Below are 19095 nucleotides of genomic sequence, written 5' to 3'. Positions count from 1 at the left end.
TATGTATCCGATATGTATGTGTTGGATAAACTATGGATTGAATACACTATGTTTTGACTAGACTGTGTAATGACAATACTTTGTGTTGAATTGATGTGTTATGTTGAATTTTCACCGTAGCAAATATTTCTGCCACCGTGATCAGGAAAGCGTGGCAATGACGATTTGATATAAATTTTTAGAAATTCATGAAAAAATACCAGTCTATTTATTGGTAATTTTCCAATAGAAAACTGGCAATTAAAAGACTTGGCTCGGATTTGGATGTGTTTTTTGGAGCGTTCCGCCGGTAATTTTGTAAAGTGAAATCAATTTTAAGCGCTTTCAATTTTTTCGCCAGGGAAATACTGCAAAATTTATCCAATTCATTCGATTTGAAGTGATTGTCATAATCCAAGATTATTCAATTTATTTATAAATTACTTTATGAAAAATTCCTTCGCCCCGCAATGTTATTCTCTTGTCAATCGTAGAGTTCACAATAAATGTTAAATACTCTTCATATTTCTGTTCGTCCACAGGTTGAAAATAAATAGGCACAGAGATTGGATTTTGAGTAGAAATTGCTTGAGAAAGAGGACCACTGTTGACTATGAAATTCTGTAAATTTTCTGCCTGAACTTCTACTCTGATGAATGAAATAAAAATTATCGATGAATTTCAGGGGCTCGAAAAGTATGATATAAAAAATCATATTGCAAATTACATGGCAGGTGTTTCCTCATTATTTGAAATTCCTAGAATAACTTCGTAGGGCTGTGATTGGTCTCTGATATAACATGCCCCGAAGTCGTGCTGCGTAAAGCTGAATTCTACAGATGGAGATTTCGCTGAGGCGTTCAATAATATCGTGAATATTGGACCTTTTATTATCTGGAAGTGGAATAATTAAGTAGCGGAGTGGGAAAGAAATGAAGAGAGATGACTCGAATAATTTCGTATGAACTATTGCATGAATATCTCCACAACTATTGAATTTTGACACACACCAGGAGTCGACCTCAGTCATGAGTTTAGTAATATTATGAGAAGTTGCACCTTACAATAATTAAGGTTTACTTATCTTTATTGAAATTTGAAAAATAATAAAATAATTGATAATTTAAACTTTCAATTAGCTATGAATTGAACAATTGACAATATGGAATTGTCAGTTGACTATTAAGTAAATATTTCTAAATTTCATAAAAGGATTTTAGCCAAATAATCGTCAATCTCCGGAACTCAATTATTCATTGATAAAATAATTAGAATTTGAATGCTTAATTGATGATTAATTTAATAATTAGAAAATTGTTGAGTAATATTAACAAATGAGTGATTCTAAATTTAACGTTATTTAAAATTTATGATTATGCCAATGTCTGGCACACAGGAACAAATTTCATAGCAAACTTAGCTAAATCGCTAAAAAATTCTATTAGATTTCGCCGATTCTATTAAAAAAATTTTGCAGCTTTTCGACGCTTTTCTTTAACAAAAATCTTCAATAGAAACAATTCTATATAAAAAAATCAATAGGATTTAATTTTTCTATGAAACTTATTTTATTCAGCTTTGTTCTATAGCAATATTTTGGGGCAAATTTTAAGAGTTTTTTGTGCGATGTTTCAAATGAGAAAATGAAAAATAAAGTGGGACTACTTGAAAAATTTATATCGAGGAATTCACAGACAAAATATCTCAATCGGAAAAGTTGTATAGAAAGATCATCTATTAATTTTTCCTTGAAAATTGGTTCTATTGAATATTTTCCATTAAAAAATACGCTATAAAGCTACAGAACTATAGCTGCAAAACTAATCTAATTTGAATGGAAATCGAATCGTTTTTCGTACCAAATTCGCTAGTTTTCTCTGCAAAATTGTCTGTAAATAAAATTTATTGAGATTTTTCGCTAAACTATTTCCGAAGATATTCGGAAAAAAAGGAAAATGAAAATTTGTAAATCCTTTTTTTCTGGACTTATCTCCTTTCATCATTTCACTAGATTAAGTTAAGAATAAGCCAATAATAATTGATAAGTTGATTATTTTTTAAAATTATTGTTTGATGTTTAATGGACCAAGTGGGAAATTTGATACCTTCATAGTTAATTGATGATTCTTCAAATTCATTCTCTTCAAAGTCATCAAACTCAAACAACTTGTTATAGTTTCTATGCTCTGAACTTCTCCTTCAGCAGCTTCGATTTTTATATTATAAATATTTTTGCTAATTGCAGTGGATTCCATTCCTAGATTCCATTGGTAGTGAAAGGGTAGTTCCCCCATATTCGATAATTCGAAGTTAACAATTATCGATTTCTTGATCATCACTTTTCCCAAGTCCATTACATTTTCATAATTTGATCGAAGTTCCACCGCCTCGTCATGACTGTCGATATAAACTAGACGAGGTATGACTTCACACACTCGTGCGGCAATGAGAACATTCAATGGTTTTCTCATCTTCTCGATTTCGATTTCCAGAGAAAAATCGAAATTACCAGTGGTTGTCGGTTTGAATTTGATTCTAAAGATGAAACAAAAAAAAGAATTCAAATTAATTGAGAACAGGAGAATTTGATTTTTGGAAATAATCAAATGAAGTTTTTAAGCTAATAAATTTTCACTACAAAGGGTTGTTATCATTTTTTGCCCTAACGATTTATTTTCTAAATAATTATAATGATTACAATTATGTTTATCACTATTATTGTTATTGCTATAATATTGATATGAATATTTTTTCGTCGATACAAAAACCAAATTCTTGATTCAATCGGGAGCCTCTACTTGATCTGAGTAGGATTGAATTAAGTTAAGAATCTCGGATATCCTAAAAATGTCGAATCGAGTTGGCGACTTGATTCAAGTCGATGTTCTACTCGATGCCAATTTTCATAAAATAATTTTTTGCTTCCGAATGGAAGCCTTATTTTCCGATTTTCTAATTTTGATTGCAAGTGGTCTAGAATATTATGAAACACAAAGAAATGATGTTTTTAGGGTCATGTCTGTATGTAAGTATGTGACAACTTGTTTTTATACTCAAAATGAGTCAGAAACTCGGATTGATTGGATTATATTCCTCCTATTTAAATCAAGAAATAGTTCTTTTGATTGAATGGCTGAATTATGCATGTATCAGAATGGAGCAAATAATCAAAAAATCTAGTGCTTTTATAGTATTTTTGTCGACCTGTTGCGATGGATTTTTTTACTCATATGGATTGGGTAACCACACGAGTAAAAAAACTATCGCAATAGCCCGGGAAGATTTTTTTGTAGTGTTACATATTAGCTAAACATAGGAGTTAGACGAGTATGGATGACATGCGAGTTATATTGAAATTCCCAATGCTATCAGACCCTTCTATTTGCTAATATTTAATTAAATATTCACCTATTTAAGAGATAATTGCATGAATAATGGCGATTGTCGGTCATTTTCAATACTTGTCTCACTGAAAAAATTAATAACCGCCGAACTACGGCGAAAGACAAACTCTAATTGGCGCCAAAATTCTTCTTATTTTATTGAAATTTTTTATTGAAAATTTCAGATTTAAACAAAATGAGCTTTTTGAGTAATTAACGATTGACAAAAAAAACACGTTTTCTTGTATAAACTTCGTCAAAATAAAGATAATGCTATGTATGAGAGCTCATTTTGAAAGGTTTTTCATGTTCTTTGAGTGTGCTAAAGGACGATTTGATAGCATGGAACCTCGGTGAGATATTGGGGCCAATTTGAAAAAAAGTCATTGACAAAAACTCGAAATTCTCAAAAAAATCATAACTCCTCAATTATTAATATTTTTCAATTTTTTTTCAAAATTTTTGTCTAATCATCTTTTCAGAAAAAAAATAAGACGAAAATCCCCAGCATGGACTTTTTTAGCTTGCTGATTTGGCGTGGATCTGTTCATATACTATTTTACCATAACGACTGTAGGCAGCGATCTACGGCCGAAATGACAAAATAGTATATTTCGAGACGAGTGAGACGAAATTTCCACGAGTGTGAAGTTGGCAGCCCGAGGCGAAGCCGAGAACTGCCAATTACACGAGCTGAAAATTCCCGTCTCACATGTATCGATCAATATTTTTTGACAGTGATGTTACGTTCAGCGAGTGGCCGAACTGTGACTTGTTCGTTTACTCGTAAACGAAAAGGCACTTTTCGGCACAAGGTGGACGTAGCAGCAGTGTCAAAAAAAATTTCTAGCGAATATGCATGCAGAACTTGCCTTCGGCATGTCCTGCAACCACATATTCGCCTGGAAAATTGTCTTCGCCGCAGTGACGAAAAATACTATTTTCCTACATCACCGTCAATAATCCATAACTGAATCGATTAAATCAGATAAAACCTTACATCAATGATTTTTCATCCTTCGGCATTAAACTTCCACTCATCGGTTCCACGAATAATCGCTGTAATCCTCCCTTCGAAAACAACGAATTTCTGACCGCAGAAAAGTCCAACGAATTTTCCTCATAATTCGTAAGTATAATAGATTCCTGGACTACATCTCCTTTAAAATTAGCGCAAAACGCGTCAAAGTCCATTGCCATGATTATTACTATTATTATCTTGAAATCGATTGAATTACCTGCGACCGTCGGCCTCAGCTCTACTCTCAATGGACAGCAGGTGATCTGGGGCTCCGATACGACTCCCACTAACAGGAAAGGTACTGTTATTTCATATTCATCAATACAAAACTCCCATAAAGACTCGAAAGTCCCAACATCTTTCGCAAAAAATGAAAATGACATTTGCGTTTTTTCCCTCACTGCTGCAATTCCTTTGACACTTTCACAATGAAAATACGGGAATTTCTGAGCATTTTTAATTATTCTAAGTGTTTCCTCTTTCCATCTGAATTTATATGAATCATCTGTGGGATTAATTAAATTAAATTGCTTTGTGTGGTGACCTCCAACTCCAATGACTCTGAATTCTACTATTTGAATATTTTCTGGTAAATTCTCGACATTTTTAATCGTGTTCAAATAGTCATTTCCGAATTCAGGGATTTCGAAGTGATAATGCGGGAGAAGAGCCTTTCCGCTGATTGGGATTTTCAACTGAGGGATTTGTGGTTCGAGATAGGCGATCTCGCAGAGGAGGCTTGCATTGTATTGTGTTTCCTCTTCAGGTGAAAATGTGAGATGAAACTCGGTTGCTTGATTTGGAAGTATTACTCCGGTTTCAGGGAGAATTTTAAAACACCTTGAGATTATTGCCAATTCATATTCGATACTGACATCCGCTCTCCAGTGCTGTGTCTTGTTCTCGTAATTAAATTCTTCAATAGAATCGAGGGAATTCTGGGAATTGTCATTTGGCTGTTTTTCGAAATAATTCATGGAATGATGATTATCATCGATAATCTTCCATGAGTAAATTACGTTGATGATTCCGGGATTCGTCAATTCAAAGGTGAAATTTCTTTTCTGAAAATTGAAAATAGTAACCAAGGGTTAGATAAATAGGGGGGAGTGCAGGCATTTATGCGAATTTTTTTGTGAATATCTGTGAAACTCGTGGATTTAGAGCAAAATATTGAATGATCTTTTTCATCACGCTGTGTATGAAGTGATGTTTTACGCCTGTTTTGTGTGCGCAAAATCCCATTCCACACGTATTGTGGTAAAAACAAGCAGTCGCTAGTTACGTCGGGATATTGTAACTTGATTTGATAGGTATTATAATAAGGATAATTAAGATATTTATAAAGATTTTTGAGAAATTGCTGTATTTCAAAAACTATTCGAGTGATTGGGCTGAAATTTCAATCAGAAATGCTCCTAAACAATAGTAATTATAGTACGACATTTTAGATTTTTAGCTTCAACTTTATTCCTTTTTCTCTGAAAATTTATTTTAAAAATCATATCGTCACATTTCATGCCATTCTACATCATTTTCAGGTAAAATTAGAAGATCGTAAAAATCAACGATTACAAAACTTTTGTTCGGAAATAAAAAAGGTTCGATACTGGTAGGAAACTTGTTTTCGGCTAGCGCGACGCGCTTTCAACACATCAAAAGATACTGTTACGCACTCATATCGAAATATTTCAGGTCTAGTTCCCTAAATGTATTGATTTCGTTGCTCTTTGCGAAATATAATCTAGTGGTCTGTTGAAAAACACGTATGAGAATATTTCACAAAAAAACCTAGCGGAAAAAAATCAACGAAAAATTACGCAAAAGTGAAATAGATATCACTAATCAGTGTTCCATAAAAATTCCCTGAAAATAAGGTGAAATTTATCTGCCCTTTTTGTACTTTCGCAACAAAAACTTTCAATTTTTCTCTTCCTTTGCAAGGACATTGTTCTATGTTCTAAAGGAAAAAAATTATCTTTTATCTTACATTGTTTGGTTGATTTCAAATAAGAATTCCTGAAATATAATTTTGCTCTCCGATTAGCTACATTGTACAGTTATTTTTTGAGTATTTTTTCCCCCGTGGTATAGCTAATCACAAATACAGAAAAATCTATTCGATTTTTAATAAAAACCTTATTAGTTAACCACATAATTTTATAGGAAGAATCAATAGATTATGCTTTTTCTATCTAAATTATTCTACTGAAATGGTTTCTATAGAGATGTATTAAATATTCATAAACAAATCGATTGAACGTCGAAAAATGGTTCGAAAGACTCACCTCAAGTACGAAAGTATCTTCAAAATTGATTTCCTCCACTGGACAATAATAAGTAGTCCAAGCGGCCACAGCAGAGACCACCAACTGAATGATTTCTGAGTCTTTGCGAATCAATTCGTAATGAGGTTCTTCCGTACGATAATTAATCTCCCTCAAAACTACATAATTATCCCCTTCACAACTTCCCTCCTCCGAATTTGACTCAATAACCTCCTCCACGGCAACAGTTGTCTGTTGGTCATCCCAGCTGACGAGAAATTCTTCAGAAATCTCCAAAAGCTGAATTTCGTCAATAGAGCAATTCAAACACAATCGTTCATAAGTAACGATTTCTCCAGCACAAAATTTCATAATAATCTTCCTATTCTCTAGAGAATTGAGATGACCAACCGACGGGATGAAATGGACATTTTCGTGGCTATTAAACTCGAATCTGAAACATTTATCTTCACAAGTATTCACGATGTCGAATTCCAGAACTCGTTCTTCTTCCACACAGCAAATTCCAACACGAAGTTCATAAGCCAAAGTCACAGATCTTGAAGCATCTTCAACAATGGCTTCCGCCATAGGAGAAGATTTCTTCCTTTTCTTAGTTATGCCACCTTTCTTCTTTTTATATTTTCCCTTTTCCTCACTTGAAACGACAAACTTATCTTCCTCCACAATTCTATTATCTCGAAACCCTTCCGTCAAAGCTAAACCTTTGATAACCACAGACTCAATGAACCCCTCAGCCTTCAGATCAATATTTGTAATTTCGTAAGGATTATCGCTCACAAAAATTCGAACAAGAGCTTCAAAAATTCCAATTTCTCTTGCTTCAAATACTACAGAAATTTTTGACGTGTCTCCACAGTTGCAAATAATCTCTACAAAATTATTTCTCAAATCGTGTACTCCGTGGATATCTCTTCCAGCATCACCAATTTTTAAATAGTAGAGAGAACGAATATCATCAGCGATTTCCGCGATAATTTTAGCGTTGACTTTTCCAGTATTTTTGAGAACAATAGTTTCAGTCTGGGTCTCTCCCAACAGAGATTTTCCAAAATCCAAAGAAGCATTTCCATATTTGCATAAGTGGCTCGGCTCTATGAAAGTGATTTCTGGAATGCAGCCCTCTCCACTCAATTTCACAGAGAGCTTTTGAGACTCTAGGTGATCTGGAAGGACAACTGTTGCTTCCAGGATGCAGGAATAATTCTCCATGCAGGCCGGAGTGAAAGACACCGTGAAAATTCGACTGCTCATTGGCGGAATCATCTCTCTTCGAGGTTCAATGTCAAAGACATCAGCTTTTTCATTAATCCCTTTCGACTGAAGGGTCATTTTAACTTCCGCTGGAACCAAGCCAGGATTATATAACTTCAACCCAACTTCATGAATATTCGAAACAATGACTTTTTCAAAATAGAGAGTTCTGTCTTCTTTCGAGAAAATTGAATGGGAATCGTCAAACGTACAGGAAAAATTATCGATTGTCTCTGCAATATGGCTCTGATAAAAAATCGATGTGAAGTCATCGAAATTAATTGTCGGTATGCAGGAGTCTAAATTGAGGATCAATGGGCGCCCACTCTGGTTTTCAGGAGGGGAATTAGAACATTTTATGTAGACATCGTTACTTAATTTTCCTTCCACTTCTGGATAACAATCAATTGTGATTTCAGTCATCTTTCCAACAGCTATTGTTCCTTCTTGTTTGATTAGAGTGAAGGGGCCAATATTCAAGGGATTGTTCTCGGATGTCGATGGTATTGGGGATTTTTTTGAGTTCTTTGAGGGAATATCAACGATTGATCTTTTTCTTTTCTTCTTGGCTATATTTTTTGGAAGTTTCGGAGGAAAAATCTCTGTTATTTCCGCTGCTTCGGTGGTTTGGAAAGATTTCGAAGCGATTGTGTATTCGACTGGAAAAATTCCGGTGTTTCTGATGGAGAAAAACGTAGTTTTGTGGGTGTAGATGGGGATTGAACCGCAAAATAATTCTGGGTAAGGTTCGATAGTGAATTTCGAGTATTGAGCGGTAATTGAAATTGTTAAAGGTATTTCTGCAATTAGTGCGGCATCTTTCGAAATATCGAAGAGATTGCATTTCATAATTGGAAAATTTTTCAATTTTATTTCCATTTTAGGTGTGAACTCTAGATTTATTGATGTTAATTTGTCTCGAACTAGAGTTCCAGCTAGAGGATTTATCTTCAGATGTTCATTGAAATTTCTGAATAATTTTTTATCGAGTCCCGAGAGTTTTTTGAGTCTTTCAAGTTCTATGACGAAATTTATATCATACTGTCCTCGATTCTTCAGCGAAAAAACTTCGGAAGCTTTCTCTCCTATTTTCAGAGTTTTTAGATCAATTGGATTTGCACCGTTGACGTCCACAGAAACGTCATAAACTTCAGCAGAAATTTTGATATTTTCAGTTAGTAATGATTCTTCGTCATTTTCAAATAAAAATATGCCCAATCGGATTGATTCCTTGTCGATGATGCCAACGAGTTGTCCGTGGAAATAAATATCAAAATGAGTTTCATTCAGCGGTTCGATTACTCCGGAAGATGATGAAAAAGATATTTGAGAGTTGATTTCACTTTCGTCATTGGATTCCATAATCCTCCAAAATACTCGAATTGGAGTTTTATTTTTCAATATAACTCTCCTGCAGTCTTTTCTGTACAACAAAATTCGCCCAAAGTTCAGGATTTTTCCATCAATTTCGATGTCCAACTGGCATCCAGAGGATTTTAAGATTATTTCTTCAACTTGGGGATTATTTAAAATTTTTACCAGCAATTTATCAGTGTTGGGACCCAGCTGAGGGGCTGTAGCCATTATGGTAAGGACTTCTTTCTCTCCCGGAGGAACTGAAGCTGATGATTTATTAAGAGAAAAGGCTTTTGAGTGTCCATTCAGCAACGAAAACTGAACATCAACGTTTATCAGTGAACAATTAGCAAAATTTAATTTAGAAATCTTGTGATGAACTCTTGCTTCTTTCTTGTCGTTCTCTGGAGTCAGTAAAAATCCAAAATCGAAGGTTTTCGTGTCCACGAAAAATGTCGGATCATGAATTTCATCGACTTTTGTTTCTTTTATTCTTGTGAATATCGATTTCGGGTCCATGTTCAAGCGAGGAATATCAGCAATTCCAGATAAGCTGATTCGATGCACCTGGTTATTATTTCCAATGATATTCAGCAAAAAATCTTGATGAAGTTCCCCAGTTTCTTGGGGATTAAATACAACTTTAAAACGTTTTGCTTCGCCTGGGTCTAAAATAGTTCGAGAATCCACAGTTCCTTCATCACTTTCGTGAATGTTTTCAATCTGGAAGGGAACTTCATCAGGCAAAGTTGAGAAAAATCGTTTATTTCTATTGTAGCTATAAAGAGAATACATTTTCTCTTCGATTTGAGGAACAAAATTTTGAATTTCTGTCGATTTAGTCTCCTTTTTCGGAACGTTTTGACAAATTTGATCAATTATGAAGTCATAATTTGTTGGATCCCATGGGTCGGGGAAGGCAGCCAGCCAAGTGTTCGATTTATCATCGATCATTGATTTAATTGTGTCTACATTCCTGTTGTAAAGCTCCATAGCTTCAGCGACCATCTGGTCATGTGATGTTTTTTCTACTTGCTTTTCTTTTCGGCTGCTCCTTTCTCCATTTTCAATTTTCCCTTGTTTTTTATCGCTTTTTGCATCTCCACTTGATTTTCTATCTTTAGCTGGCGCTTGACCTTTCTTTTTCCAAGATTTTTTGGGTTTATCAGCTGGTGCGGGTGCTGGTGATGATAAAGATTGCGTGTCTTCGGGGAAAAAATTGGGAGATTTGGGGGATTCTTCTTCGCTTTTCGATTTTGATATTTTCTTTTTGAACTTCTCACGTCGCTCTCGAGCTTCTTCGATCCTCGGTCGCTGAACTTTCTCAAAGAATAGATTCTTATCATCTTCCGAAAGCCCTTCAAACTCTGATAGGGACATTTCATCCATCACTTTAAGTTGTAATAATAATTTGTCGTTCTCCTCTTTTGCGAGTTGATCTCTTTTCTCCGTGACTTTTTGTTGATAAGTTTCCACAGAATTATGGAAATTTATAAATGTGAGGGATTCTGGGGGTATTGACTCTATAATTTTTGAGAAAGTAGTCGAGTGGTCATCTATGAAAGCGTTATTTAAGGTTTGGAGAACGAATCCATCTTTAAATTCTTCCTTCATCAAAATTTCTTTTAATATTTCGGTAAATGAATCGACTTCAATGCTCACCAATGTTTCTTTCTGTGTTGTTTTGATACTTTTTAAATTTTTTTCAGCCCCCTTCACTTTCAATTTTCCCTTCGCGACTCCTTCGGATTTTTCTAGGATCTTTTGTAATGAATTTATAGCGTCAATTTTGTACTCGTATTGACTCAAAACATCCAATATTTCTAATTCTTCTGAGTCTGGAATTTTCCTGAAAGAAATGAGAGGATCGGGAGGATTGACGAAAGTGTAATCAACATTTCCTTTTAGATAATCTTCAGTTTCTTCACGATCTAGAGCTCTTTCGGAGTTATCTCTCCTTGATGTCAAGTCATCATCTTGAATGAATTTCTGAGCCTTCATCAATAATTCTTCATATTTTTCATCAATTATTCTTCTAACTTTTGAGGAAGTGGAGGATTCTCCTGTTGCGATTGCTCTAGTTATTTCAGAATCCAGATTTAGAAGAGGGATATCAAGTAGTTTCGCAGTTTTGCATGCTGTCTCTTGATACTTCGTGAAAGGAGCTCCATAGAAAATTATAAAACTCTTATCCTTCGGAATATTCACTTTCTCATCCAGTTCAGAATTTTCAGTAGGCGAATTCAATTCAGCAAAAATCGCTGAAACAGGATCTTTCATTTTTTTTGCAAACTCCAAATCTTCGTGGAGTCTATCAATATAATTATGCAACAAATCACCTATTTCCTCTGGAGTTTTCTCAATTTCAGATAATTGTTTCATCTCACCATTAATAGATCCATTTTTTGATATTCGCTGAGCCGGAACTGAATTTTTCTCCTTGAAAAGTCCTGAACCTGAATCTTTCTGATTTTTCTGTTTCTCATCAACCTGTAATGATTCTGTTCCTTCTTCTTCATTAATTAGTGCAGAGTTCCCTTTCTCAGTTGAACTTCCAATATTTTCATTTCCAACAGCTGAACCCTGTAATTCATCTCCAACATCATTGCAAAAATGAGATTTCATTTCTGTTACCAATTCCTCATAAAATTCATAAATTTTCTTGGGTAGAGCAGACCCCAACTGTCTCACAGGCAACAGAATCTCCTTGCTCCCATAATAATGCATCAAAACCCTCATAACTCTCTCCTCCACTACCCCCACTTTATCCAAATGCTGCCATGCAAACTCCAAAGGACTCTTCGATAAATTCTTAACACTGAATTCCTTCTTCTCACTCGTAGCCCCAGGAACTCCGGGCGCAAAGATGATACTCCCTTCACTGATTCTCAATTTCTGATCAATACCACGACCCATCAACTTCAAACTCTCCTTCCTTCCTTCAACAACCTCGAAAACAACTTCCACTTCATAACTTCCTCTCCTCCTAGGTTTGAAATAACCAGAGATGACGCCAGACTCTCCAGGAGAATAAGTTCCAGTTGCGTCAGACAGGCTGAAAGGAAAGTCTGTTGGTTTAGCTTCAGAATACATTATAATCCGCCATTTACAGTCCACAATTCCACTATTTTGAATTGCGAAGGTCATGACTTTACAGTTTCCGATGATAACGTCTCCAAAGTTCAGAACAGGTGTATTTAGCTTTAAAAGAGGAAATGTAACAGTTCCAATAATGGAGATAGGAACTGTGCAGCCGTTTGTAACTTCTAAATAAACTTTCCTCTTTATTTTTTGGGTGTTTTCAGCGAAAATGTCGCATGGAGGGTTGATGCTGATGTCAAGCTTGCAGAATTCTCGAGGCATCAAAGTCACTTGATCCCTGAACTTCACAATAATTCCATATCTTGATAAGTAATTCTTCTTCTCCGGTGGCTTCATTCTAATCGAGATTTTCTGAGGTGAGTAATTGTAGATGATTAATGATTGATGAATTAATTGACCTGCGATCAGGCAATTCATGTCTAAAATGTATTCTGCAGAGTATAAATAAGGAATCGGCCCCGGTTTGTGGACTTTAAGGGTTGATAGAAGAAATGAACGATTCGCTTTTATGAATTCTGTTGCCAAAAATTGTTCAATTCTCATGTCGATGTCGAGGCGTGTTTGGAAGCATTCGTTGGGGTAAATAATGGTCCAATTGTCCTCAGTCAATCGGTGATGACTTCTGATCAACTCCACTGAAAAGTCTTCTCCGATTTGGGTGAAATCATCCAGAGACTGCAGTGCACAATATTCTTTGGCTGAAGGATAATTTTTTTCTGCCCAATTGTGGAATAAATCCAAGTAAATTTGTGGGAGAATCGCACATCCTCGAACAGTTATATTATTTATCGATGAATTCTCTATTCGAATTGTGAAAATTTCCTCGAAATTTCCAGAAATTAAACATTGATAAAGCACTTTAAACTCAATCTTTGACTTTCGAGTGATAATTCCCTCGCTCGGAATAATCTCCAATATTCCTTTTGCATTTTCAAAATCTTCTCTGCGATCGACTTTGAAGGAGAGATTCATTTCGCATGAATTATCGAGGAATAAAACCTCATCAACTTCAGTCAGAATATTTTGAAACCCGAAGTCAATCATTTTCGGGGTCAAATGATATCTCACAAAATCAGTTCTCGCATTAATTTTAATGACTTCGTTCCGACCACTGAGAACTTCACAAAGCAACTGAGCTTTGAGATTCATCGGACGTCTGGCAGAAAAATTAAGGACAATGATTTCTTCTGAATTTGGTGGAATCATTCCTTTTGTTTTTACAAGAGTAAATAAATCGTTGATTGATTCCTTGATAAATTCCCCATGTTTCCCACATTCTTCGTCCGCATCAGCGTTGTTCTCCTCAAAATCTTCTTCAGAATTAATCTCACATTCATCCGAAGGTGTTCGAGATTCAATCAAATGCTTCTTAACACTATTTTTATCCCAAGAAAGATTAAAGTGGACTGGAACAGGTCCTTCGTTTCTCATAATTAAACGGCGCTCGCAGTTATTTCCGAAAATAGCATCAAACTCCAGTTCTTTCGAAGTAAGAGTGACATTAGGGTAATTCACGGAGGCTTTACACCTGATATTGATCCCGTTGAAGCTTCCATCGTACTCAATCCTCACCCTGCCATCGTAAACCTTCGACAAGAAATCATTTTCCTCCTCTTCGGGCACGAAAAATACTTTGACCAATCTAGTATCATCATCATAGATGACGATATTCATCATCTGCACCGTTGACTCTTCCTCCCCAACAATTCTGAACCTTCCAGACGTCAAAATCTTCACATGCAGCATCAAACCCGAACTATTACTGATTTCAAATTCCTTTGTGAGTTCCTCTGAGCAACTCTCCTCATCAGCCCCAACATTGACGAAAAAATTGAGCAGCTTCTTGTTCACTTTAATTGCAGGAACAACGAAGGTAGCCGAGAAGACACTTTCTCCTAGGATTTCTCGTCTTTGTTGACCTTCAGCCATCGCATGAATCCACCAGTGCTCCAGCACATCTCCGGGTGCCTCAGACTGAGCGAGAACTTTAATTTCTCGAGCTGCGTCTGGGCCCAACTCAAACGTAAATGGCTCAATGAAAAATGTTGATGATGTTGGCGGACTTTTTACATTTTTGACCTCCAAATTATTAGAGAAAGACAATTTTTGGATTTTAGTTCCTTCATTTTTAATTATAATCTTTCGAATGTTATCTTGATGCGTCAACAAAACTCCGAATGAAAATTCAGGAAAGATTACAGGATCGAAAATGACGGAAGATCCAGTGCCGACAGCTGATAATTCTACAGAAATTGAAGGTCTGTGCAGAATTTGAAGGATCAGTTTGTCAGAGTGAGTTCCAGGGTCTCTCAACATCAATTCAACATCAATGTCCATTGATTTCAGAGCTGAAACTTCTGTAGATGGTGAAGACACCGTCCAGGGTGATGTTTTGTCCTTCAGAAAAACTTTTACATCTGCAGGTATTGGAGAATCGTTGATGATCTTCAGATTTTTTGATGTTGTCTCAAGAACTTTCACGTCTCCAAAGTCCAGATGAGTGGGTTGAACCGAAATCCGAGGTCCCTGTCCCTCACAGATAATTGGGAAGTACTTTTGGCTCTTTCCCCCACGTGTCAACAAACACAACTCCATCGGCTGTTGCCCAATCGATCTAATAATCAACGTGATTGAAGCTTTCTTCGATTCTTTTGGTTTTAAATGCCACTGACTCCTGGACAACGAATAGAATATTCCGGATCTCTCTGAACAAGATTGCCTGGGGAAATAGCAGAATCCATCGACATCAGACTCGTTTTTTATGCTGAATGAAATAGTATAGGGAAAATTAATGAAGCATGAGCGAAGATTAACGCCGCTGGGTTCAATCTCAAAAACAGGGACTTTGGATTGATAAAAAATCGGAAGGACCTGTTGGACCCCATCAGAGCCTTCCACCTCGATCGTCAGATTATTCCGTCTTCTTCCTCTCGCAACAGTTGGAGTAAATTCTACCATTATTTTTGCCGATGATTGAGGCTCCAGAAGTCTTTGATTCGGAGATATCGAGAATTCTCGAGAAATTGAACTGGAAGTGGATTCATTGGTCGACGCATTTGAGAGTCGAAAAGCGTTGAATATCATTGGAGGTTTTTCCACATCGTCTGGTATTAGCAGCCTGTATTTCACTGGAACTGTCGTTCGATTCTGCAAAGTGACTTCTTCAGTGGACGTGAAGCTGACTCCAGTGACTCCTAGGTCAATCGAGGGTTTATCGAAATAAAGCTTGGGGCAGATGCTGTGGCCCGTAACGTACACCGACATGACTTCTGAACTCTCCTCAATGATGAAGTCAACCCTCTCGACGAATTCTCCAGTTCTTGACGGCGTGAATGATAGATTAAAAGATTTGTATTCGTTCGGATAGAGTTCATGAGACTGCGGAGAAACTCTGATAACTGCACTGAAGTCCGAAGGCTTTTCTCTGTGAACTAGAGTCCCGGGGATGAACCCCACGTTGGAACTGATGATTTCAATGTTCTGGGTGGAGCAGAGGTAGATCTTCTCTATTTCTATTGCCGATGTATTAAGTTTGATTTCTGGACCTCTGCAGATTCCAGATATATTTAAGGGAAGTCTTTGTTCACTTCCGGAAATTTCTAGAAAAGCTGTAATTGCGATTTCCCCCATGACCTGAGGCTGGAATGTCACTAGAACTTGGGTGGAAGATCTGGGCCAGATTTTGCCGCTTGTTGGACATAAAACGAAATTTTTAGAGGAAAAGAGGAAGTCTTCGGTGGTGAGGCATGTTATTTCGTCCTGGAGGATTCTCTCACACGTTTTTTCGTGGATTTCAGAGTTGCAAATGTCGAAGTATTCAAGATTTGTGTAACGGAGGGTCTCTGTGTCTGTTGCGGTTGCGAAGATTTCGGAGAATTTCTCCTTCTCTTCGTTGTCTTCCAGAAGGTTCTGGAACCGCATCCATTGGTAGTCCAGGGTGTAGTCACTGTCGTTGAAGATTTTTATGGTTTTGTCAGTAGATAATCCTAGGAATGTGTCCTCCATCGCGAGATTTTCGGTGGTCAAACTGATTCTGCAATTGGTAGTGGATCCTTGGGTCCTAATCCTTATTAGTTCTCCTGTTTCGTATTTAAGAAAGAATAGACCTGTGAAGTTTCCGAGGGATGGAGCCATGAAGTTTAATGTGAATTGGAGGTTTTTGTGAGGGTTCAGGATCCCGTTAGAGGGTTTGATCGAGAATTGAGGGCTCAGTGACAATAGCTTGAAGACTGCTGGGGCGCTCCCGAGGTTTTGGACAGTGAGCGGTATTGCGGAGGGGATTTTCACGGCTGTGGGTGGAAGGGTGATGATGTCCGGAAAGTTTAGGATGGGTTTGGGACCTAGAGCTGGAACAATTCAATTTTCCAGAATTTCTACATTAATCTCATTCAAATAATATATTATGTCATCAGGCGATAAAAGTATTATCTGGCGAATGTGGTTATAATCCGAGCAGAAGGCGAGATAATGCTTTTATCGCCGTATGACATGCGATATTTTGTCGTCTCGCTTCGCTCAGTTAGGCCGCGCTTTTCGGGCCTAATGACATAAAATTACTTCAAAGGTAAACGTCATGGAAAGCTTTTTTGTTGATATAAATATTCTCAAAAGAGAAATTCCAGAAATTCCTGGAGAAAATGTTGAATGACACCTACTGGGGGCTATTCTCTGACTAAAGCAGGAGTCCCTTCTAGTTTAATCCCACTAGGTCCCAACATACTTTCATTGTTATCAATTGTTTCGTGTCTGACTAGAATGGATTTTTCTACTGCAGGATAGGATTGCATATACATATACACCTGCTTTGTTATTAATGCAAAGTTTGCATTTTGCTTTCTGATGAGTGAGAGGAAAGTGAACACTTTCTGCTCAAGGGCGGAAAGTTGTTCTCCTGGGAGGGAAGTACTGATTACTTTAAAGTGAGTTAAAGGTACTCACTTTCCTCCCGCTTATCAGGGAGAAAAATTCGAATTTTTCGTGTAGGTGTGTGAAAAATATACTATTACGAACTCGAATCGAAATATATCATTCTGCAATTTGTCATACTTTACGAATGCTGACCAGGATTCCAATGGAAAAATTATGGAATGATTTACGTCGATAATTTGTTCATCAGTTCTTGTCCGAGATTTTGGATGACATTCCCTGAAATTATTTGCGATTTGAGGGTTGTGATTATTCTACAATCTCGTTGAGTAATTTTTGGAGGTGTTATCAATATACACCTCCACTTTGGAATTTTGGAAACTATTACAGAGGAAGTATCTCCTAATATGTTCTCCTAAACCCATTTGTTCCTAAGATAAATCTTAGACAAATATAGGTATGAGAAGAAAACTTCTCGCCTGACTAGGGTTGGACACCTACCACTTCACATTTTAATGCGCTGTCAATTTTTTGAGATTTTCCATTACTGAGTTTAATATTCCTGAATTGTCCACTCACCAATTATTGGAACCGAAAAAAATCCTAGATCAGTCGATATATTCAATTGATAATCATAATCTTTGGTGTCGTCTGGAGAAAATTTGACGTTATAAATATGAGACATTCCAGGTGCCACTTTAGTGTTAAAAATCGACCCCTTGAACTCAATTGAAAATACTGGGCTATATCCTGGTACAACTTTAACAAAATGCGACTCCTAAAAGTGTAAAATGATGAATAAAATTAAAAAATTCACCTGAAAGGATCAAATTAATTTGTGAATAAATTGAATTTGACTCACCGTATCTGTATTTATGATTGTAATTGTGGTATTGTATTTCTTTTTAGCAAGAAACTGTTGGAAAATTACGATGCTTGGCGTCACTTTAAGCTCGCTGGGATATAAGAACTGTGTTTTTGCAGTCGCCAGAATTTCGAGCCGATCCTCTGTCGACATAAGGAGTTGTGTTTTGTACTGAGAAGGCGTGAAGGATACTGCACTGTCCCTTCCTTCGTCGCCCTGACCATATTGCTCTTCTCCTGGCTCAATGAAATGTGACAGGATACTCATGACGTCAAGTTTTCGATGGAATTCTTTTTCACGAAATTGTCCTGGCTCCATTTTTTTCAATTATCAATTATTCAATTCCTTCATCTGATTGTAATCGATCTCGAGGTCATCAATGTTTAAGGGTTTGAGTTCATTGAACACATTGCCATGTTATCGACTCGGTCTCAGGAACAATTCAAAATTTCACTATTGAAAACCAACTTCAGGTCTTTCGGATATGTTTTATCAAAAAATGAACTTATCAAATAAGCGAATCTATGGCTCATCATTTATTATCGACTCTAAGTGATTGCCCATAAAAATAGTTTATTTCTTCAATAATTCAGTAGTGAAGTGGTCAAACGGTTTAAGTCAATTCCATTCTAGCGCCAGTTCTCGATGATTATCTCAAATCCTAAATGAGTTGGCTAAATTTTCCAAAAAATTTTTTTTTGTAAAGAAAAGTGAAGACTCGAAAAAGATTTTTCAAGAATTTTGTTATCTTTCTTCAATTCCGAGTTATTCAACAAAAACTCAACTGGGAGCTGAGTTGACTTAAACCGATTGACCACTTCACTACTGAATTGATAGCCCAATTGTGACTGCAAAGCGAATCAATACCCTGTTATTATAATTTAGCTTATTCCGGCAAATAAGACGAGTCCAAAGAATTTGTACAGACCAATTTCCAAATATTTCTAGGGCAACTCCATTCAAAAATAATCGCAGAAAAAT

The 19095-nt window shown here is 36.4% G+C and overlaps 1 protein-coding gene across 1 annotated transcript; it reads right to left on the bottom strand.

Annotated features, from left to right (window-relative positions):
- Nucleotides 1–314: 314 nt before the first annotated feature.
- On the bottom strand, nucleotides 315–18432 carry LOC114841286 (hydrocephalus-inducing protein homolog). The gene is made up of 9 exons (XM_029126201.1): nucleotides 18112–18432; nucleotides 17829–18027; nucleotides 7134–16729; nucleotides 6672–6950; nucleotides 4363–5447; nucleotides 4235–4307; nucleotides 707–873; nucleotides 424–628; nucleotides 315–347 (listed from the first exon to the last, which is right to left on the bottom strand). The coding sequence occupies exons 1-9, from the start codon at nucleotides 18430–18432 to the stop codon at nucleotides 315–317; spliced, it is 11958 nt and encodes a 3985-aa protein (XP_028982034.1).
- Between the last annotated feature and the right edge of the window lie 663 nt (nucleotides 18433–19095).

Source organism: Diachasma alloeum, unplaced genomic scaffold (assembly GCF_001412515.2).
Source record: "Diachasma alloeum isolate Michigan unplaced genomic scaffold, Dall2.0 Dall_scaffold_00300, whole genome shotgun sequence".
Classification (NCBI taxonomy): Eukaryota; Metazoa; Arthropoda; class Insecta; order Hymenoptera; family Braconidae; genus Diachasma; species Diachasma alloeum.
Note: the sequence above shows the minus strand (reverse complement) of the source record. Positions and strands in the feature narration are given on the sequence as shown.

Excerpts from the sequence above, each read along its gene's own strand:
- LOC114841286 (XM_029126201.1), bottom strand. The coding sequence starts at position 18,432 with ATGGAGCCAGGACAATTTCGTGAAAAAGAATTCCATCGAAAACTTGAC. Across the intron at positions 18,028-18,111 it reads CAATCATAAATACAGATACG|GAGTCGCATTTTGTTAAAGT; the intron begins GTGAGTCAAATT and ends TTACACTTTTAG. Across the intron at positions 16,730-17,828 it reads TTTTTCGGTTCCAATAATTG|CTCTAGGTCCCAAACCCATC; the intron begins GTGAGTGGACAA and ends GAATTGTTCCAG.